Below are 24,206 nucleotides of genomic sequence, written 5' to 3'. Positions count from 1 at the left end.
TTTGCCAAGAGGAAAATTTAGAAAATTAGGGGTATTTTTTGGGTTTTTACACTATTTTTCTCTTTTTTGGGGCATAATTTTTCCTTTTCCCCTTGCCCTCAACCAACATTTTTGAAATTGGAAATGGCACGATATTAAGCTGAGACACATTTTTCCCGAACATTGCTTGTGATGCTTCACATCTTATGACCTCTAAACTACTAAAAAAGGTTCCATGGGCCAAAAACAGCAATAACAAGTTATCTTTTCCAAATTTGACCAAGGACTTATCATACATGGAGCTAAGGCTCATTTCCTAGAGTATCACAAGAATTTGCAAGTAACCTATAGTAGCCCCAAATCTCCAAATGCAAAGCATTAAAAGATGGTAGGGCATGAATCAATGATCTTTTGTACACACATACACACAATTTTTACATATTCTGTCGTCCCTTGAAGAGACCATATCACCTTGCAGACAAGTTGAATGAAGAAACATAACCCCCCGAGCTTGTGCCTTTCTCTGGGAGATGATCCACATCCAAGATGAACCTCATTAGTCCTTGAAGTGTTGCATCCATTTGCACCTTTGCGAAAGACGAAGGGTTTCTCAATACAAACAAAAGACCTTGGTGTAAGCTAGACAGATGGATCTCTTCAACTGGTATTAGACCTTGCAACATGTGCACCACATTTGCCATTGATGGCCGCATTGCTGGATCCTCCAGTACACAAAGAAAAGCAGTGTTGATCATCCGTTGCAATTGCACTACGTCGTCCTCGTGCCCCAAAGCAACATCAGTTAAGAGTGTTATGTCTTCCTTTTGAGCTTGCCAAAAGGCCCATTCTGGATAATACACCTGCTCCATGGCCTTCACTTTGTAATCCAGGTTTTTTCTTCCACTAACTATCTCCATTAGCAACATTCCATAGCTGAAGACATCACATTTCTCATCAATGGCACCCTCCTTAAGCCAGTCTGGAGCCAAGTATCCTGGTGTGCCTCTCATTGTCGTCATCACATACGTCTCGCTCTTACTTACAAGCCTTGACATACCAAAATCTGCCACTTTTGCTTCAAAACAATCATCAAGGAGAATATTTTGTGGTTTGATGTCTAAATGAATAATTCTTTCTCTGGTTTCATGGTGCAAATAGGCAAGGCCTCGAGCGATCCCCAAGGCTATTTTGCACCTCACATCCCAAGTTAACTGCAACCTTTTGAGTTCATCGGAAAATAACCATTGATCAAGGGATCCATTCTCCATGTACTCATAAACGAGTAGACGGTGCCCCTTTTGCGCACAAAATCCACGCAAATGAAGAAGATTGTTATGAGAAATTCTTCCCATGATTGCCACCTCTGCCTTGAATTCTTTATTGCCCTGGTTGATGTTATCAAGCTTCTTAACAGCCACTTGTGTACCATCAAGAAGCTGCCCAACATATACTGCCCCAGAACCCCCTTTACCTAGCTGCCTCTCAAAACCATTGGTTATCTGATGCAGATCCTTGTAGGTGAATCTGGCCGGAAGCCCTTCAGTAGCATCAAGCAAACTATCATCCTCCTTGTCATCCTCTTCTTGTGTAGCCTTTCTATACCAACAACACAAAACGAGAAGCGCAAAGACGACCAACACAAAAACCCCTGCGACAACGCTTGCAAGAATTGTACTTGTTGTGGATGGCTTTGCTTCAGCTTGAGGAATCAAGTTCACCTTTACATAGGTGAAGAAAGCACTTTGATCAAGAGAGCCTTGAAGGCTGTGGGCTTCACCTGCATGGTGGCAAGCATTCATGCCTCGGTGCCAAAATGCGATCAGACACGAGCAATTTTGTGCACATCGGCCAATACATGCTTTCTCAGTGGAGATATTCAAAGGTGGTGTGTAATTATTGGCCACATAGTCCACCCCACTAAGTTGCAGCATGGTTTGATCTCTTTGTGATGACTCATTGCAGCCAAGCTCACTTCTGAGGCTACAACCAAGAGAGAAATTAGAAGAATCGACAAAAACAAATAATGAGCTATTAGCTGGGCACGCGCATTGTGACCCCGAAGTGCAAACCCCATAGGATCCGCAGTACTTTGGAAGGCGACATGCATCTGAATCAAAGATGTCTAACTGAGGAGACCACACTGGTCCCAAAGAGTAAGCACGCAGGTTTCCATCATGCTCAAGGCGCAAGAAAGTCGAATTGCGGAGGGTAGCACTTTCACCAGTTCCATATTGCTTAAAAGGGAGGGTGCCAGATGTGCGATAGTCAGGTTGAAAAGAGCAGAACTGGGGCCAATATGAGTCATCAGCAGCAATAGGAGACCCAGGAAATTCAGTATTCATCAAAAGAGCACCCTCAGGGTCCAAAAATGCAGCAAGTAGGCTTGGCTCACATGTGTGCTTGACAGAGAAAGAATCATTAAACCCATAATAGCTCCATATCCAGTAAGGTTTAGGATTCTGACCAACCATATAAAGGGCAAGACCGCTCGGCTCCACGACAAGAGAGTAGGAGCCAGGGGAAGGATCAGTTGGAGATGCCCAACTAGTCAGGCTGCCTCCTGGAAGTAGAAATTGATTGCTGGTGAGGGTGTCTGTAGCGTGATCTGCACTTTGCCATATGATGCTCCCACTGGAATTACGCAAGACCAAGCTGACCACAGGATACTGAATGACCTCCATTGTGGTGACTCCTTTGTGAGCAGTGTTAGATGACCAGATGGGTGTATAGGGATCATCCCCAAGAAGCACAAGGTTGCCATCAGAACGGAGGCGGAGTGAAATCAAGCTCCCAGAAACAGGATGAAGCCCATTTGCAGTCCAAACAATGGCACCTCTATTAATGACAGTGGATAAGTACATGTATATGGAGAGGGTGAAGGACATTTCTCGCATGGAAGGTGCCATCGGTGAGCGAGTTGGAGATGAGAGGAGACATAGATATGTGGAGACATCAGAAACGGGTCCTGGCAAGATGAGGAATGCAAGGGCGCCTGGGTAGTTCTCAAGTTGCCATGCCACAAAATTCTGGGTGAGGTTGGATTGAGTGAGAGTGTAGGAGCTGTTGAGTTGCCATACGGCCTGGCCTTTTGCAAGGAAGTGGCAAAGAAGAAGCAAGCTGAAGGTAACAGAGCATGAGGATAAGCGCATGATGGCCTGTAACTGCTCTTTTCAAGCAATTCCAACCAGCTTATATGCAGGGAGCAGGTTATTTAAACTGCTCTGCCTTGAATGGATATGGAAATGGGAAAAACAAGCAAACAAAGAAAGAAGGAAAGGCTAAACAGAGCATGCCAAGAGCGATTGAATAGGCATGGAGATGAGAAAAAAGAAACAAACAATTTCAACAGATCAATGAAGACGGAGCATGCACTGCCTCGATTAGAGTCATAGACATGGATATGGAAATGGGCGGAAAGCAGAGAAAGAAAGTGGGAAAGCCCTGTTTGTTCAAGACAGATAGAGCAATGGTGCAATGCAGTTATTGTCGACATACCTGCAGGCTGCAGCTGACGAGGCCGAGCGGGGGTCCGGGGAGGACTTGGACCTTGATATTGAGAGAGGGAAAGGTTTGAAATTTTGAACCTTGTCTTTTTCCAAAGGAGTAAAAGGAATGAACACTTTTAGAAAACGAGTTGAAGGGCTGGATCCTTTTTGCACATAGCCAGGGTTGTTGCAAAAGCCCAGGTCGATTATAAGGGGGCTCCCCCATACGACCGCTATCTCTAGAGGGCCCTTTTGCGGAGTGTTGGCAGTAGTCGATGGTATGCAAATATGGTGCATAGGTGATTGCCTACAATCTATCTAAAAGAAGCTCTAAAAGGTGCTTAGCTTCTGGTGGGGGGTGGTTGAGGCACCTCCCCCCAAAAGAAAAAATATAGTCGTTCCATCGATCATCATCCCTCTCGAGGAGTTCTATGGGACGCATGCATCGCCTTTGAAGGGTCCTCCATAGGCGCTTTTAGAGAGCCTAAAGCAGAACCCTCTAAGCTTGCCTAGATCAAAATTGGTGAAATTTTACAAGTTTTTAGTGCAGTAAGTACTAACAAATCTAACAAATCCTTAAGATTTTGACTTGAAAATTGGGAGAGTTTGAAAGTGTATCTCTTTGGCTTGTTAAGAGCTGAATCGCACAGTGCAAGTAGGGATAGTGGGGGGAAGAGAGGCATTCAAGTTGCACCCATGGACAGAGTATCACAAGTGCAAATTGATGTATAATATCGACGCATTTTCATTGGGCGAACTAGTTCGAAAAATAAAGAAAAGCAAGAGCCTACAAAAAAAAGACTTATCCCATCCCTTTCTCATAGTGCTAGTAGAATTGCAACAGGGGCTTCTACAAATGAGGAGGAGGAAGCACATATACTATGCTTGGTAAATTGCATCACCCCACTCCCCCTTTCACACAAGGTGTGATTCAACTCTAAAACAAACCCTAGGGGAGAAGTATGAAACTTGTTCACCTCTAGTGTTGGACATGTGTCCCTCAAAGTGGGGTTTAAAAGAAATCATTTCATTTTAGAAGGGTGAGGTCTTGACTTTAAGAGCTATCTCTCAAGTCTCCATTCACTTTTGTGAGTTCTCTTTCTTTGGGGCTTGTTAAAACAAGCCATAGGGGAGAAGAATGAAAGGTAGTTCATCTCCTATTGATGGATATATGTCCCTCACGAAGAGCTTAGAAGTACGAATGTGTGGCCGGCTCTATGGACAGGTGAGGAAGAGAGTTCTCCTTGGAGAGAGAGAGAGAGAGAGAGAGAGAGACCCTTTTCTTGGCACCCAATCCCTCCATGTCAAGCCTCCTCCTCTTTCTTTCTTTGCCTTTGCCTCCACCCTCTCCACTCCAATCCCTCTCCTTATGCCACATGGCAAGGGCCTCCAAAGTGTGAAGGATATAGTCGATATTGAACGTGAAAAGAAATCATGTCTTTGTTTGGGAGGGTAATGTCTTAATTTTAAAAGCTACTTCCCAAGGCTAGATTCACTTTGTAATTATTCTTTTGTTTTGTCTTATCAAAAAGACATACTCATAAATAAGCACACTTTTCTTAACACCTTCTCAAACTAAGAAAATCATTTTTAAAAGCATGTTTTTTTTATGAAGTTATATTTTTCAAAATTTGAAAGGAGCATTTTATTTCTTTTTGTTTGCTTAGATGTAAAGTTTTCAAAATTTTAAAGGTAGAATTGTAAGTTGAGGAACACTTTTTGAAAGGTTAGCATTTTCTTTTTGGTAGCGGTCCGGCATTCCCGCCCGGTAGATATAAAATTGCATCTTCGGATATCACCCAACCGCAACCCATGACCCAGGTCACGGAGTTCGAATGCTCAACCAAGTGGGCTAGCTCCCTTCGACCAAGCTAACATGTTTTAACATACCTACGTGGTCTCCACCTTGTTTCCTTATTAAAATGCATACATATACATAAACACACTTTCCTTTCCTCTTCTTCAAATAGAAAATTGAATTTTTAAAGCATGGCCTTTGTAACTTTTTACCTATTCCAAACTTCACAAGGAACATTTTATTCCTTATCCCTTTGCTTAGATTTAGAGTTCTAAAAATTATATAGGGTAGAATTGGAAGTTAAAACTTAAAAGACTCCCAGAGAGCCTACTTGGTCTTCGACTCTTCACCTTGTTTATCTCCTTGGTTAGAGAAAAAGTTTTTGGCAATCCATGGTGGCCCATGGCCTTGATGGAAAAGGTGATGTGTATACATGAGTTGACAACTTAACATGCTTTTATTGATTTGAAGTGATTGGTGAGTTGGAAGTATTGATAGTTGGAGCATTAAAGTCCACAGGGTCTTTAATGAACCAAAGTCGGATGTTGTAGGATCAATGGTTGAAGACGACACGCAAGAATCTGAAGGCTAATGGAGCATTTAAAACATTGATGGAATGCCAAATTCCAATTATGAAATGCACCTAAACAAAATCAATGAGAATATATGAGACTACCTTAGCTATAACTCACACAAGCGTGCGAAGATGGGATCATGGATATGTATCCATGGGCGATCGCTTGCATGGAGAGATTAAAGACCAAGGGGAGGGTGGTGGACACACTCTATACCCTTAAAAAAGTAGGGGGACAAGGTCTGAGAATGGCTGTGAAGTATGGATTAGACTTCAACCATAATCTTAAGAAGAGGCTGGATGAACTGATGCAATTAGATGAACTCAGGCAAAGGGCTATATTGGAACAAGAAATTGTTCAACAACGAAGGAAGCACTGGCATGATCGCCGAATTAAAGTTCGAGAATTCTAGAAAGGAGACTTGGTGCTTCTATATCAGTCTAGACTGGGTCCAAAGAAGCCGAACTTGAAAATTGACTGGGCAGAACCTTTTGAGGTAGACTGGGTCTTCTCTAATGGCACAGTCGGACTCAAAGATTTATCGGGGTTGATGTTGCCAGGAGTATATAATGGAGCAAAGATCAAGCTTTATTATTCAGAGACCAGAGAAACTGAGCCGGAACAAGGTACTAAGGAACTGGAGGTTGCTGATCAAGAGATACCGGAATCAGACATTTTTGGACTTTTTCATGTACAACCAGTTCCATGTTCAGAACCAGTACCAGAAGGACCAGATCAGGCTGACCTTAGAATCAATACCAGTATGGTCGAGCCAGACTGGAAATCAGTTCAGTACCAGTATGGATACACTTTCCAATTTTTAAGCGCCCAACGGTCAAATGGCACGCCAGTGCTAATCATTTCAAGGATGGGTCGCAGTCTTGTCCGACGCATGTCTGCCACGACAGCAACGATGCACAAAAGTCTAGGAGCTGCGAGTGGTGGAGCTTTTATGGCGCGAACGCGTATAACACTCAAGAGAGTTAGCATTTTTCCTCATAAATCCCCTGCGCGACGTTTTCCTCCTGTCAACCATTCGCCATCGCCGAGCACCGAGGTTTCTTCGCTGCAGCCGCAAACTTCAACCTCTGACGAGATAGTTGACTGTCAGATAGTCTTGCCAGCGACACCAGGAAATGGCTTCGACACGACAAGTAAGTCATCTTCTCCTTCGCCTGTTTCACAATGTATGGGTAGAAAGAAACGCTCAGAGAAGATGTAGGAGTCTCTTGAGGAAACCCAGGCTATAGTTGCTGAGGCAAAGGCAAGCCTTCCCGTTCTTCCATACAGTAAAATCCAGCGTTATGTATTTACTGATCAAGCAATGGCTCTGCTAAAACTCTGGGATCTTCGAGTTGTATTGCAAGCCACAAGGATTGCTTTTGATGCAGACACCATCAAGCAAGTTCTTGATTCCTTCGACGTTGAAAATGGCAGTGCCATGGTAAATGGAAGGAAGGTGTCAATAATAGCAGAAGCCATAGCATTTGCATTCCGGATGCCCAATGAGCCTAAACCTTCTGTGGCGACTGCGTAGAGGATGAAATGACTAGACGGAAGTGCAAGGCAAGTGCTCAAGGAGTTCCAGTAGCCGGACTGGAAGCCTCCACTGCTTACAGGTTTGTAGCTGAAGTAGTAAGTCTTAAGAACAACCCACATATGTGTCAGAAAAATTGTTTGCTATGCTGTTGGCCAAGATACTGGATCCACAAGTCCATATCAACCTTTGTCAAATTCTCTCGCATACTGTACTCCAGCAGACTGCCCAGCTAAAATCTCAAACTGTTTTCAAAGCCTGGTATGTTTGGCAATTCCTGTATTGGGCTACTGCAGAGCAGATGCTGATGAGCAGGTAAAGAAGGCTTGGAGTGAGAAGCCAATTTCTGAACCAAAGAACATTGAACAGTCCTCAGACAACGAGGAAACAGACAGTCAAACCATTTCGGTCGACCTGAAAAGGAAAGAAACTGTAGAAGAAGCTGGCAGTTCAAAGAAGCCAAAAATTACACTGACAAAAAGCAGTGAATTTTTGAAGCAAATAGAAAGCTAGGTCAAGGCAGTAACCACTGAGAAAGCTGTAGTGAGTCAGACTGAGCAACAATCTGCTCAAAAGACTGTGCCTGACCAGTCAGTTGTAAAGAATACAGTTGCTATTGGGTCTGGGAAAGATCATGGCAAGCCAGTCACTGTGGAGCAGATAGCAGACCAGTCAGGGGACAAAGGCAAGAGTCAACTGGACAAAGGGAAAGGTCCAACGTTCTCGACTTTGCCTGGTGGAGTTCCTACAAATACTGGAAACCCTCTGCAACTGGTAAAACAGGCTAAGATGTAGCAAATGTAGACTCAGCCATTGAAAGGGCATCTTCTACTCAGCAAAGCTGATTATGCAACTCTACCCTATGTGGCTCCAGTGGCAATATATGAGCCTATTGATTCTGATGCAACCACAGTCAAAGACAGATCATTCCTTATACAGTCTTCTTGGAATACCGTTGTCAGTTGTATGGGACAATTGATGGAGGCTGCTGGATCAGAAGAAGAAGTCAAAAAGCTCAAAGCTGACTTGGCAGAAGCACAGCATCAGATTGAAACGCTCCAGAAAGCCCAGGAAGTGTAGAACATACAACACAGGGTACTGAAAGCTCAATTAGAAAGGACTAATGAGTTGTTAAACAAAAAGATAGCTAAGGCTGAATTTGAAATCATGATCATCAAGAGTCAAAGGAATGAAGCACTGAGAGCTGTCGAGCGAGCTGAAACAATGCTCAGGATGAAGCGGACAGAATTCAAAAAACTGCTATTTCACCATACAGCTCTGAAGGCTTCTCTAACTGAAAGATACATCTACAATAGCTTGTCTGAAATTTTAAACCCATCAGGCAATGGTATTTTAAATTTGGAGAATTTGAAGTCCTTGATGGAAAGTATGCAGAGCAATTTGCAGGACAAGGTGGGTGAGTTCAATAATGCTTTGATGAACAAAGCTATAATGGATTCTATTGAGCAGCAGACTTCCCCGGATGAGGAAGAAGAAGACGAAGAAGATGAAGCTGATCAGGAGGAGGATGATCAAGAAGCTGGGCATACAAAGGATGATGATGATGCCCCACCACCATCTCCACCTCCAGGACCTGGTACTGGCGAGACAGGGCAATATGAAGGAGGCCAGTCAACAACCAGACCAGCCATATCAAAATGAGGGCCAGCAGGAAGGACAGGACAAAGAGCACCAGTCGGGTGACCAGTAGACCGAAGAGCAGCAGCCCAGTCCCACTGGGAATTAGCCAACTGATGAGTCCCATCTCAGCAAAGATGCTAAAGGGAAAATGAAATTACAGGATGAGGGACCAGTTGCTGATCATCAGCATTCACTGCAGCTCATTATCCTGAATAGGCAACTGAGACATCAATAGGCCTCCATCACCAGACAGTATCTGGAGGATGATGATCTCTGGACTAACTTGGAAATATTTCAAAGGCTATATGTGGGAGCCAGGGAAATGGTAGAACATTGTAAATCAGCAGCTTTCCATGATAAAGAAGCTTGTCGACTACCTGTGCATCCCAGTACAATCCAGCTGCTGGAACGAGTTCCTGAATGGATACTCAATGTGGATGAGAGAGTGGCAAACCCGCACTGGCAAAGGCAGTCTACTGTAGATTGTCGCTGCCTAGCTCTGGAACTGGAACTTCTGCTGGGTAACAAACCAACTTACCACTGTATGAAGGATGTTAGGGTACAACTCAAGGAAGTTTTGGTGCAAATGCAAACTGCCATAGGTGTTTTGGATCAGAGAGTCAAAGCCATTCTTGAGGACCAGACAGCCACTAACAGAGGACCTCAAATGCGAATGTCAGTAGGAGCACAGGCAACTACTCTCCGAACACTGTTCCAGCTAGTGAGAATCACTAGAAAGATGATGTAGCAGGAGAACCACGCTGTTCTCAATTTCTTAGAATTTGTGCTTGATTCTCCAGTTCTCTTATATGTTGTTCCAGTAAGAGAAACCGAGCTGCCAAGATTCTTTCCAGCGCTGTATCCTCAACATCAAGAACCAGTTGATAGTCTCACATACTTCAAAATTACTGATGAGCTTCAGGATTGGTATGAGCGGTCAACTGTGGAATGGAAGACTTGGCAGACGTTGCTCAATGATGCTCTCCAAATCAATGACACTCAGGCACTAAAAGAGGAGATGCAAAGGATCCAGCTATGTATGGTCTAGTGGAAGATTCAAGTCAGAGGACTGACCAGGATTACTAATCAGTTGCTACAACTTACGGTAGAATCTTCCAAATTACCAGAAAAAGACATTGCAGCAAAGTCGGGTCTAGCACCACAGTACAGGGAGATGGCTGAGGTTTTTTCGAAGCTCGAGTCAAAACTAATTAGCCTCTTCCAGAAGGATGGATCCATACTGCTTCGCATTGTCATAAGATGGCCAGAACCAGACTGAGTAAGGGCAGGCGTACACTCTATGATCCTGACACCAAAACCTATCATTCTCTCACACCTTATGAAGAAGAGATGACCACCGCCCGGCGGGATCAACTTGAGCAGGAGGCCATTTACCGACTGATTCAGAAGGAGAATGCTGGTACTGGGACTTCTCAGGCACCGTCCCAGTCAAAAGGCAAAGGCAAACGGAAGACGGTCCAATGGAAGGATACTCGGTAGTTCCATCTCAGAATTCAGTGGTGATTTTTCTTCTCAGCAGGCAGGGAGAGATGACAGCTCCACCTTGGACTTTTCTGCTGTCTCTCGCAATCCCCGGTCCTTCTTGAACTCCTACTCGTAATCTTTGAATGGCCAGTCTATCAGTGGTCAAGCTGGCATCCCAACACCAGAACCAAACGATGGATTTTTCAGTCTCACATCAAATTCAGACAAGGGAATTATTTTTTTTCAGAAATTTTGGAATCTTGCCAAAATTCAAGAAAGAAGGGAAGGATGTAGACGGCTGGAAGTCACTATGTGGGAACGTCTTCTTAGAAGATGGGCAGCGAATTACTTAGTAATTACTACAGTAAACCCGAAGTGTATAAATAGGGCCCATTACATTGTAATCGGGTTGGAAATTGTTATTACTTGGGTTAGCACTTTGGCTATAATTGTACTTGAGCATCATTGGCAGTATTGTCGACTGTACTTTCTCTCTATAATCATATTCGCTGTAATCTTGATCTATAATCCTAATCATGGCATATATTTCAATTATACTTATTTCTCGTCCAGTCTTCTAAATCTGAACCTTATTCCAGTACCTAAGTCTGATTCTTATTTCAGTATCCACATTCCAGTTTAGTCTCTGATTCCTGTTCAGTCTGCTGTCTGAAATCTTCCCATACTAGTAGTTGAAATCTTTCAACACTGGAAATAGTTGTCTTAAGAGATCAGCTCCAATTCCAAAGAGAGATAGGGGAGAGATACACACACACACACACACACACACACACACACACACACACACACACACACACACACACACACACACACACACACACACACAGAGAGAGAGAGAGAGAGAAGAATAGAAGAAGAGAATTTTAACATCGTAGGAAAGTATCCCAAGAGACCTTAAAGATCTATCCAATGAGGAGAGTTGGAGAGAGAGAGAGAGAGAGAAGAGAGAGGGGGGAGAGGAGGGAGTGAGATCGATAGAGAGAGAGAGAGAGAGAGAGAGAGAGAGAGAGAGAGAAGAGAGAGGGGGGAGAGGAGGGAGTGAGATCGATAGAGAGAGAGAGAGAGAGAGAGAGAGAGAGAGAGAGAGAGAGAGAGAGAGAGAGAGAGAGAGAGAGAGGATGGGGAGAGAAAGAGAAGGGGGAAGAAGGGGCCGGAGAGAGGCGCAGCGGAGAGGGAGAGGGGGGGGGGAACGGGTTAGAGAGAGAGGGGGGACGGGTTAGAGAGAGAGAGGGGGACTAAGAGAGGAAAATGGGAGAGAGAGAGAGAGAGAGAGAGAGAGAGAGAGAGAGAGAGAGAGAGAGAGAGAGAGAGAGAGAGAGAGGTTATATAGTGATAGGGAAAGAGAGAGAAAGAAGAGGAGAATCTTGACAAAGAAGGGCGATTGCTGGAGGAGGGAGGGCGGCTAGAGGAGTAGATGGAGAGAGGAGGTGGAGAAGGAAGCTGAGGAGGAGGAGCAAGGGAAGAGGAGGAAGCACATGGGCGGCAACAGGAGGAAGGGAAAGAGGTCCTTCAAAAAAAAAAAAAACTTGCTCCAAAGCTCGCTCCGTTGAGCTCGCTCGAAGACCTAACTCACATGACACTTAAGATGCAAACAACACGTTTGATACAACTTGAAGAGGAAGTCAAGGAATGTAAATGCTCTCTTGTGGACTTGAATGCTTTGAAGGAGTGCATGAGCAAAGTAGAGCATGACCATGTATTGAAAGAGGAGAAATTTGACACCATGAGTCGGGATGTATGCGACATGAAAAAATGTATGTACAAACAAGTCTTGGGCTGATGTATGTGGTAACAATGTGGTTCCTATTACTCACTCATGCAAGCTATGGTTCAAACAAAGAATGTTGAGAATGTGGATGTGGAGGAGTTGAAGGAACAGAAGCGACTTTCCAAGAACATTGTTATTCATGGAATTCCAGACCAGAAGTTAGAGACACCTCCTTCTCTTGCCATTGTTATTGAAGATTTATTCAAAACCCACTTTGGCATGTCCGGAGTTATGGTGTATGGACCACATAGAGTGGGTAAGCAAGGAGTTCCTCGCTCGGGGAGAACGGTCAATTGTATGCACCACGCCGGATGAGACCAAGCAAAAGATTATCCTTGATAATAGTTGGATCCATTTGAGGGATACAAAATGTTTTGTATGTGAAGATTGCACTATTAAGCAACAAAATATGCGTCGCAAGGCATATGAGGAAAATAATAAGAAAAACAAGGAGATCTCTCACGAAGAAAATGTGTCCAAGGAGAAGGAAAGTCCCTTGAGCAAATAGGGATGCGTGACCTATGAGACCGAGTTACAATTGAAAATATGCTTTTGGAATTGTAATGGATACCCATGGAATGCGGGGGTTGGCATTGATGAACTAACAAGCAAAGCCGATGTTGTACTTCTTGTTGAAACTTGGGAGCATGATATACAAAGGATTATTGGCTTGGAGGATTACAATGTACATTTGTTGATGTAGTCAAAGAATCTCAAGCAACAAAGAGGGCAAGGAGGGGTAGCATGTATGGTTAAGAAAGGATTGAAAGATTTTGGATTTATTGTGAAAGATGACAAGTACAAACATTATGTATGGCTAAAAATTATGACACCAAAAAAATCACCCATTTTTATAGCCGGTTGCTACATTCCTCATCATGATTCCCCCTTTTATGCTTGCATAGATAGAGATCAACCAATTTTTGATTTAGAAGAGGACATTGCTTGTTTCAAAGTCGAAGGTCATTGATAAAGCTTGATGCAACTATGGACAAAGAAAACTATCAAAGTCATTTGCATACATACAAGACATTGATTCAAAAGAAGAGAAGAAGATGGGATGTAAAGCAACAACTTTTTCAAGTCCAAGAAAAGGAATATACATGTGGAAGATTTTAGAGAAACTTGAGGGGCAAGAGGGTTGAGAATTTTGGTAGCTTGAGTCTTGTGGATATGTACACACATTGTAGGGAATTATATGAGCAAGAAAATGTTGGAAAAAAATACTATTTTATGGTTCACTCCCATGTATGCCCTCTTTCTTTACTATTGAGGATGTATGCGGTGGGCTTGAAAAGTTGGCCACTCGCAAAGCGGGAGATCTTCAAGCTATCAAGCTAGAGATGATCAAATGAACGGGAGATTCTACCCATGAGTGGATGTGTGATATGTCCAACCTTGCATTTCAACATGGTATGCCTTATGATTAGAGTACTAATTGGGTTAAGCCTTTGCATAAAGGAGGGGATGTAAAGAATGTAAACAACTATGGACTATAATGATTGGGTCTCTTATGGCAAAGTTGTTTGGGTGCATAATGGAGATGATATTCAGTGATTGGGCTGAAGAGAATGACAAGCGTACAAAACGACAAGCGGGTTGATGCCATAGCACCATTGATCTGTTAGGTTTCAAGTTAGGTTTCCAAGCCCGTGGGAATACCTCTTACAACATGCAGATAAGAGTCAATCCAAGATTAGTGTGCATGGCAAGTTTTGTGGCTTCATATATATGTAACAGACTTTAATACAAATACGCCATGAGTCCTGCAGATCATCATCCACCATAACCGGCATCACTCAACACTAGTATCAAAACTTGTGCTCTCAACCTCGGCAAGCTTGAGTCAATACAGCGTGTGCAAGAACCGCCACTTACAAAAAGGCAAAGCCGTTTGTCAACCTACATGAAACAGAGCAAATCTAGCCGCAATCAGGTCGCCCTAGCTTTTTGAGCACTTTTTGACTCTTGAGCGCCTTCGACTAGTGCCTCCTCGGCCCGCTACAAATGCATCCATCTTGCGCATTATCTACTATTTGCGCTCTACACAGAGAGCTCATTTTTCCATTTATGTTCACACCTTATTAAAGTGGCCAACCCTAGTTTAATTTTCAAGCAAGTGGGTATTCCCACCCTCGCAAGGATCTTTCATGCTACACCTTCTGTGGAATCTGTGCTCGATGTTCAGTAATGTTGGCGTGCTATTTTGAAGATGTTTTCCACAAACTCAAAACAATAAATTGACATAAAATGGTATTAGCCATGTTCTAAAGCACCAACGCCCTTGCTTCGGACCTTCAAAAGTTGATTGGAATGTTGCTACAAGCCGAATTTGGCCGAACCCTTCACCTTCTAAAGACTTCAACATGGCGTCGAAAGTCGATGAATTTAATGGATCCGGGTTCCACACCTGGAAACTTAAAGTAAGAGGATATCTGATGCGAAAAAATTTGTGCAATGTCGTCAAGCCGCTATCAGCCTACCAATCAGGTACATCCGCTGTAGTTACCAGAGCATTATCTGCCGAGGGCAACAACGCAAGGATGAGCAAGCATTAGGTATTATTCTGACATCTCTTGAAGATGATTTTATTCATTATCTGGATGACATGCAATCTGCCAATGTTGCCTAGATACAACTAGAGAAGGTTTTTGGTGCTAAAGCTAAATATTCAATGATGAGTCTTAAGATGGAGTTGTATTCTCTTGCTATGCGCGCTGATGAAAATATTACATCTTAATTTAACTGGCTGAAGAGTATTAAAACTCAACTTGTTTATGTCAAAGCCCCAGTACCAGAAGAAGATCTCATAGCCGTTTTTTTAAAAAATTTGCCTGACAAATTTCATTAGAGTGTTACTGTTTTAAAGGAGAAAGATCTATTTCCCTCCTTGGATGGTATCATCAGTTCATTGCAGGAAGAAGAACGAAGGGTACCTAGTACCAATTCTATTATTTTTCCCAGTGCATATACAGTCTCCAATGCTGTATCCCCCATTAATTCTTCTGATACTTCCAGTGCCTATGTAGTCACTAATTGTGCTACCTCAGTTTCATCTCGACCATTCAATGGAACCAGATCTTGTGCCATTTGTGGGTGCAACAATCATCAGACAAAAGACTATTTTAAGAAGAATCCTTGTGTTCACTGTGGTAAAACAAATCATCCGTCAAACAGATGCTTTCAAAAGGGTAAAAATCAAAAGGGCAAAAATCAAATTCATATGACAGGGGGAGACACCAAACCTGCAATATATTTTGTTGACAATGACGTTCTTTAGTTAAACTCTTTTCATGTTTTTATTCAAAATAAATTGTACGGGCTCTAGACACTGCCACACATGAGTGGTAAGACCTCCCAAACTATCACTATTTTGTTTTCAAGTCCCACTTTTTGTTCTGCTCCTCATGATACTGGGTACACTTTAAACCCAAGGTTTGGAAGGGAACCAAAAACTCCATTTTTGGTAGCTAATTTTTGACCTACACCCTATCTGTTCAAGTGGGGGTTATTATCATAGCACCAGGTTATGGATACACCAAAAATCCTTGGTTGCGAGAGAACCTAAAACTCACGGTTGACGAGTACACCAAAAACTCGAGGTATCATGAGAGGGTTTGTCTAGTTCGGGCTTGAGGGGGGATTGTTAGGTTTCCAGTTAGGTTTCCAAGCCCGTGGGAATACCTCTTACAACATGCAGATAAGAGTCAATCCAAGATCAGTGTGCATGACAAGTTTTGAGGTTTCATATAAATGTAATAGACTTTAATACGAATGCATAGCGTTATTTTTTACTCTGTGTATCGCTTTATTCTCTCTCTCTCTCTCTCTCTCTCTCTCTCTCTCTCGTTTCTTCTGTTGCACGCCATGAGTCCTGTAGATCACATCCACCATAGCCAGCATCACTGAACATGATCATCTTGTCACTCTTCGTGTTCTCATGGAGGAAAGTCGGTTGAAAGGCAAGTGATTGTATTGTTATTTTGTGGACTTTAAGAAAGCCTTTGATATGATTCCATGTAGCAAGTTTTGGAGAAGGATGGAAGAACTCCAAGTGCCAAGTGAGTTTATGCTTGCGGTTTCTTGAATCTATGACAAGGTGATTTGTCAATTGCACATGGAAAAAGAAGTTTCAAAACTTTTTGTAAGCACTATTGGGGTTAAACAAGGATGTTCGTTGTCACCAAATCTCTCTAGTCTATGCATCAATCAATTGGAACAAATGGTACTTGACTTTATGCAAGAAGAAGGCATTGAAGAGGTCACTATTTGCAATGTGGTGATCATGATTTTGTTGTATGCGGATGATGTAGTGCTTCTAGCACACACTTTAGAAAATGCACAAAAGCTTATGGTTGTCTGTGAGATCTTTTTCTTGCATAGTGGGCTGATTGTGAATGAATCCAAAACAAAGGTTATGCTTGTGAAAACCAACCATAAGGAGAAGCCATGCACTGTATACAACAATGATACACTTGAAGTTGTTGAGAGCTTTAAGTACCTTGGCCTTGAGGTTCTGTCCAATCACAAGTGGCATGAATGTGCTATGTGTCGTTTGGAAGTGGGAAAGAGAGCATATTATGCATGTGAGAACATGTGTAATGCAGGAAACATCAAGTGTTGGGTTCTCAAGAAGTACCTTTTTGATGCATTGGTGACACCGGTTCTTCTTTATTGTGGAGTTGAAGTGTGGGGCGGGAGCATCTCAAAATCTACTTGGAAAGAGTTTGAGAATGTCCAAAAGCATTTTCTTACAAACTTTCTCCAAGTTAAGACACAAACAACATATATGTTCCTACCTCTTGAGTCGAGATCTCTTCCAATTGAGGTTATGGACATGGAAAGGGTTGTGGAGTACATGATAAAGTTGTAACCCCTCACATTGACTTCCTACAATTGCACGGGAAGCAAGCAAAAAAGTTCAAAAGATGCTTAAAAGCAAGATCTTGAGCACGGGATGGATGCAAGACATAAAGGAGTGGGTTGGGAGATGGGATGCATTACACTTGCTACATGATGCTTCAATTGACTCCCAAGTGAATGAAGCTTTTCAACAACACCAATGTTTTACGGCTTGGGAGAAATCCAGTGGGTCACGCTTCATACATTACACCACCCATATTGCCTCCAACTACAAAACCATGTTCTTTGTTGACAGAGGAAACCGTACTCACATTTACATGCTTGGGCCTATCCCCTTGTTGATGATGCGCACTATCGCAGCCATTCGGCTTAGCTCCCATTTCCTTCGATGCGAGACAGGGCGTTGGGGCAATGGAGAAGAGTCAAATTGATTGTGCACATTATGGTCACTGCAAGTTCGAGAGTCCGATTACCAAACACTACTAGAGTGCTCAGATTTTGGTCACATCCGAACTTGCTTCTCTCACATTTTCAGCCATGACTTAGACCTACACACTTTCCTCTCCCAGCCACAGTGTGAGCTCTCCATTGTGACTCTCATCACCACAATTTTGGAGCATCGAGAGTCACTCATCAGCCATACACATACTACATCACATGTAACTTTGGTCCCACAGGTCATATTTGACCTTCAAGGATGGTAATAAAATCTATCTAATCTATCTATCTATCTCTCTCTCTCTCTCTCTCTCTCTCTCACACACACACACACACACACACACACACACACACACACACACACACACACACACACACACACACACACACACACACACACACACACACACACACACACACAGTGTCGCACACAATGCAATGACGTCTTCTCTCACACATAGAGACACACACCTACTTCTCTCTCTCACACACACACACACTCACGCATGCTTCTCTCTCTCTCTCTCTCTCTCTCCCCCTCTCACGCACACACACAAACACACACACACACATGATTCTCACAGATAGTGTGTGTGTGTGTGTGTGTGTGTGTGTGTGTGTGTGTGTGAGAGAGAGAGAGAGAGAGAGAGAGAGAGAGAGAGAGAGAGAGAGAGAGAGAGATGTGGAGAGAGTGAAAGAGCTGGATACAATGATAAAATAAAAAGTAGTACAAGGTAGTAATCAGGGTAGTGAAATTGAAACATCAAACCAATAAAGAAAGAAATATATACCTTGGTCCTTGATAATAGACATAATGGGGCATGTTGAAGATCTAGACAATCATGGGGGGAACCACTAGTGTTCGGGAAAGTTTTTTCCCTAGGTGGCCTTGTTTCCTCCTCCTTAAGATGAAAACTAGCACTACTAGTAAAATCTTCCAAATTTGCAAGATGTCTCATCTATTTCCTTGTAGATTTTACTATTTTTTCTTCCCTTTTTCCTCGTTTCAAACCGGCTAATCTTGAATTTGAACCGGCTCTAAGCTAAGATGAGGCAGACCTTTCTTGAACACTGGGGACAACTTGGTGGAATTCACAAGGAGAACAATATCAATTCTTGGATATGCATTTGTCTTTTTTCACCTTTCATCCCCAGTTTCAAATGTTGACTACCCTAATTAATAGTGAGATGGTGTAAGCTCTTGATGGTAGCAATAGAGCTAAATTTTTCCTCAATAGATTTGGAGAACAATATATGATGGCAATTTAGGTCATGTCACTAGCAATGTTTGCTCCTTTGAGTTTCTATGGGCATCATGAGCTTTTGGTATTGTTAGATTCAATTCTCAAAGAGGTTTAAAGTGTTGTGAGGAGCACAATCAAGGAGTTTCTTTGTAATGCTTTGCAACCATTGCGGTTGAAACAAATTTATTTTGACATATTTGTCATAGAGCTTGGCTGACTATCCAAATATATTGGATGAATCTCTTCAAGTGCACTCCTAATAGGGTACATCCAACATGGTAGGGCGAGAAGCTCTAGGTGATCTTCTAAGATGTGAAGCTAGGGCCTTCTCCAAGTGCAATTATCTATGCATGCACCTTGAAGGCATTTGAGCTGAAATAAAAGGACAATAGCACAGACTCTTGGAAAAAAGGACATGCTTGGCAATGCTTCGGTTCATGTGTAGACTTAGTGTAGTGTATTGAAAGAACCCCACCAAGTTCTTGATGGTGTTCCCATTTGATGATGCATATTATGTCAAAACCTTGTCTAGTGAGATGAGTTATTAATCCATAATTAAGTCAAGGGAGAAAGCTAGAGACTACTGACCTTGGTTATAAAATTATGTTAGAAGCAATTGTGAGGAAAAGTTGGGACGATCACAAAATTTGACTGGTCTTCCTTATTCCCTCACCATTTTTGGCATCTCCACCAAATTCTAGATGAATAAAACTCTATATACATTTATGTATATGGTAGTCCCACATTGGGAAATTGGCATAGAGAAGACCTTTACAAATAAGGTTTTTGTCTTCTCAGACACACCCCCTCTACAAGCGTGTGCAAGGCACACAAGGGGAACCACCTTTGGAAATTTAATATCATGGTTGAACCCTTTGAGAATCCCAATTTCTATAATCTATTGCTATAAGATTTGGGATCTTTGGAGCATCTATAAAAATATGGTAGTATCTATGGAGACAAGATTTGTGTGCCACCCTTGAGAATTAATTATAAAGTTTAGGGCTTAGGGTTGATATTCAATTCCCGCACCTCACAGATCAAGGGTTACCTTATCTATCCATTAGAAATATTTTGCATCCTTTTGCATTGCATGAGATTGATCATGTTTTTTTTTTCAATGCAAGCACCATGTCACAATAGTCAGAGCATGGAGGTGGTGAATTCCCATATCATCTAGAGCCCCCTTAGTAGGCCGCTCCCCCATAGCAGCCACAATCACCAAAGCAGGTTGAGGTGCCTCCCATTCTATACCCTCTCTAGCGCACATACACACTTTGGTATAGAGTGCCTTTGTAGTCTTCCATCCAGCCCAGAGTTTAGGTCAATGACAGAGGCCTTAGTAGCTATTGCAGCTACGTTACCCACGATGCACGTCCCTTGTGCCTTCTAGGAGTGGGCAATCACGCACTGTGTTGGGCGTACAATCTTCTTGTGGCATTAGGTGGAGGCCTTTCCTTCGACACGCTCTCTCACTTTGCAAGAGTTTCATCCTAGGCCACCAGCCTTAGTGCCATAAGCACCCTTTCACATACAGGATAGTGTACACCCTGGCATGAGAGAGCACATCCTTATACGGTAGGTGACATACTATGGTGCTGTGCCACACCATTTGGAGCTGCCTACCTACTTTGCCTACTAGCTTTGTGCACAATTTATTCTTGGATTCGACGTGGACTACTACGATAGATGTCCACGAGGGGGTCACAATTTTGGGAGTTTCGGCCAACAACAGAGGCTCCCGAGGATGATCAAATTCACAGGCCTTCCAGCTCTCCGACATCGGGTAGAGCCGATGGTTCCTGGGCATTGAGTCAAGGGTCTCAGGAGACAACTTGGACAGGAGATCCGATCCATGGGCGACACCCTCGCCCACCTCATTGAGTGGTGTTTTAAGGCAAAACTACTCCCCTGTTCATGCTCACAAGCACGATACAGACAACATACTTATCATCCGATGACACGACTAACCCGTAGGTGCACGTAGGCAATCTCTTTAGCTTGTCAGGCTGAGACCAATCTACACATACGCACTTTTAGGATACATCAATCACTAACCCTGGTAGAATGCAACCCACTCTATCCCTAAACGCTCACAACACCGTTTACATCTCAAATGAACTCGAAATCGCATCAAACTTACTAGGCACCATCCTCTCAATAAGATATGCTTACCTATAAGTCTAATCTCACCATATTTGAACCCTAGTTATCTCGATTACAGTCGCGATAGACTCACAGGTCATAATCCAAAAGTGGGCGAAACCTAAGTTTATGAGTATCTATGTGTAGCTAATCTCTTTCTCATTCCATAAAGCACTTGATTGTTGAAAACAGACACTGTTTGTGTTACTTACAAGCAAAACAAGCTCGAGGAAGGATCGATCGCCGAACGGCTTGAAAAATGTGAATGTGTGGCGTGGGCGCGTAGCTCTCGGAGAGGCTATCATGATGGTGTGGTCACGTCGTGAATCCGGTGAGGGAGAAGCGCGTAGCGAAGAGGATAAGACACTCTCTCTCTCTCTCTCTCTCTCTCAGACTCGTACGACACAGGATTAATATTCAAATGTTCTCCAAAAAAATGGTTCTAAGGTGACTTTTATACTTTAGTCACCTTAGCTCAAAAATGTACATGGGGTTCTGTTCCTCATAATTACAAAGTGGGAACAATTTTGGGTCCTGACTGGCTGATTAATCTTTACATAACCCAGACAAGTGGATCAAAATGATAAGACGTCTTCGACATAAAAATGGGAATTTGATAGGCTTTACAAGGTGGGCTCATTACAACAGTTGGACAAGTTGGGCTCCAACACTCCACCCCTCCTAATTCATGTCTACCACTACATGATCGTCTTTGTCTTCAGTGTCGATGTCTTCCTTCTTGGTTGATTTGATGTAGAAACGCATCATATCACATAAACTTGCTTGCCATTAATGGGCCAAAAATTTTGGATTTGTACATGAAGAAGCCCGTGTAAAATGCTTCTTCAAAGGTTTGGAGATGGTAGCTTGGCAGAAACATTAGCCGTCTGAAGTAGGCATACAACACTGGCTCTGTAGGCGGCCCACTTAGATCATATGACAACTCTGAGATGCTTCTTTCTGTATTCATGTACTCTGAAGTCCAGCTTTCTGAGAACACTGTGAGACAGGCCAAAAAGGTTCGAGCTATTTTACATAGCATCTTGAAGGATAGGTCGGGAGAGCCTCCGAATTCTGCGATGGCGCCCTGAAGGGTTTTTACCATGTAAGAACCGGATATTCTCTCTCCCCCTGCAGGCCCTGGCAATACTGGATAATTTAGCCATGTAGGATTTTTGCTTTGTAGTACTTTATGTTGGCTGTAAGTGTATGTTCGGGGCGTTGGGAAAAAAGTCCTATCATTCCTCAGCTCAGGCGGTGCGTTGACTAAGTGGATCAGGTTATTAGGGTGATCCAAAATCCATTGACGCCTCCACTTTGGATGGCTGTCTACTATCCTGTTTTGCTGCTCCCGATCTTGTAATTCTCCTTCAAACAATGGCACTTGTTCTTCTTTTTCAAGCTACCGTTGATGTGTCAGAGTTTCGTATTTCAGCAGAGCATAGGGTAACATAGGGGCATTTCATTCTTCCCGTAGCTCTGCCTGCTGTCGTGCCTGATCTGGAGAGTCCTTGTAGCATCTCCTTCTCTAGTTGCATGGCCTTGTACCACATCATCTCTGATTGCCTTTCCATTTGTTCGTCCAGCTTCTGCTCTTCAAATTTCGTGACTGAATCTTCGTCTATTTCTTGGTCTTTGGAGCCAGGTTGATCAGTCTATGTATCTGGGGCCTCATGATCATCTGATTCTTCCTCATAGTCATCTTCACCCCCATATATTTCTGCCAGTCCAACCAAATCCGTGGCTACTTGCTCTATGTGCACTCGTACCTGTCCTTGCTGTTGCCTTGCAGTTTGAAGACTTGCAATTTGCGCAGCCATTGTTCTATTATTGATTTGGAGAGCTTGAAATTCCATCTCTTTTTGAGCTATTGACTCCTCTAACTCTTTAACCCTGATATGCAAATTTTCATTTTCCTCCCTGAGGGACTTGGAAACAATGCTTTCTATTTCGCTGTCATGAGTTGGTCCTTGTTGCTGTTCATTTTGTAAGTCCGAAATTTGCCTTTGTAATTGATCCTCTGCCCTAAGCGCACTTTCGGCTATCATTAAGCACTGTTTTCTTTCCAACTCTAGCTCTCTCTTCAGTGCAACCACTTCTTCTTGCGGGTCGACCATCGGTGTTGTTGGTAGCGACGTTTTTTGTTTCTTTGCTCATTCTATTTCCCTTGCTTGTATATGTAAAGAATAAGGATGCAAGAGAGCTACACAAGACAAGCACAAAGCACACAGAGATGGAAAGCTTCTTCTTCTTCTTCACAGAAAAGAGAGTACAAAATGACTAAGTGCTAAAGCTGAAAAATAGCACATATGTACATGCGGTCACTAAGTGTGAACTCGCTAGAAGCGTACTAGGATGGCACTATAAGTGTAGTCCAGCTGTAGAATCACTGGCAGAGATCCTCCGTGTCGGTCACCTAACGAGCCAGTGAGTAAATGCCGTAAGCGGCCAAGACCCTTAGTGGATGCCAACTCAAGGTGTAGAGCTCGACATCTCAACACTCCCCCTCGAGCTCTGCATGTCGCAGAGTCCAAGCATAGTCCGAAAACGTCAAAGCTTCTCAGCTCCGAGGGCCTTGGTAAAGATATCCGCTATCTGCTCCTCTGTGCTGACGTAGACCAAGTCGATGTCGCCCGCCAACACTCGCTCTCGAACGTAGTGTTAATGGACCTCTATGTGTTTGGTCCTGGCATGGAACACTGGGTTCCTAGCCAACTGCATGCTGCTGAGGTTGTCACGATGGATGAAAATCTGCTGGTCCACCTGCACTCCCAAGTCCTCAAGTAATGTGCGTAGCCAAGCTACCTCGCACGCCGCAACTGCTGCACCTCTGTACTCGGCCTCTGTGCTCGATAAAGCAACCGTAGGCTGCTTTTTGTTGCTCCAAGTAACAGCAGCACTCCCAAAAGAGAACATGAAGCCACTCGTAGATCTCCTATCAACAATGCTACCTGCCCAATCTACATCTGTATACCCATACAATGCTAATGGTGCATCTGCTGCATAGAACAATGCGTACTCAAGAGTCCCTTGCACATACCTAAGTGTGCGTCGTACTCCATCCAAATGTGGCTTCCTCGGAAGCTACATGAACTGACTCTCCAAGCCTACTGTGTAGCTCAAGTCTGGCCTCGTGATAGTCAAGTAGATTAGACTACCCACAATCTTCCTGTACATATTGACATCCTCAACAACATCACCCTTCTCTGCACTCAGCTTTGCATTCA

At 43.2% G+C, this 24,206-nt stretch overlaps 1 protein-coding gene across 1 annotated transcript; it reads right to left on the bottom strand.

Moving 5' to 3' along the window:
• Nucleotides 1-222: 222 nt before the first annotated feature.
• LOC147439853 (G-type lectin S-receptor-like serine/threonine-protein kinase SD2-5) lies at nt 223-3,530 on the bottom strand. The gene has a single exon (XM_086485585.1). It carries the CDS (start codon nt 3,126-3,128, stop codon nt 447-449), a length of 2,682 nt encoding a protein of 893 aa, XP_086341711.1. The 5' UTR covers nt 3,129-3,530; the 3' UTR covers nt 223-446.
• Nucleotides 3,531-24,206: the final 20,676 nt, after the last annotated feature.

Source organism: Adiantum capillus-veneris, chromosome 16 (assembly GCF_014529385.1).
Source record: "Adiantum capillus-veneris isolate H3 chromosome 16, ASM1452938v2, whole genome shotgun sequence".
NCBI lineage: Eukaryota > Viridiplantae > Streptophyta > Polypodiopsida > Polypodiales > Pteridaceae > Adiantum > Adiantum capillus-veneris.
The sequence above is the reverse complement of the archived record's forward strand: the minus strand, read 5'-3'. Positions and strand labels throughout refer to the sequence as shown.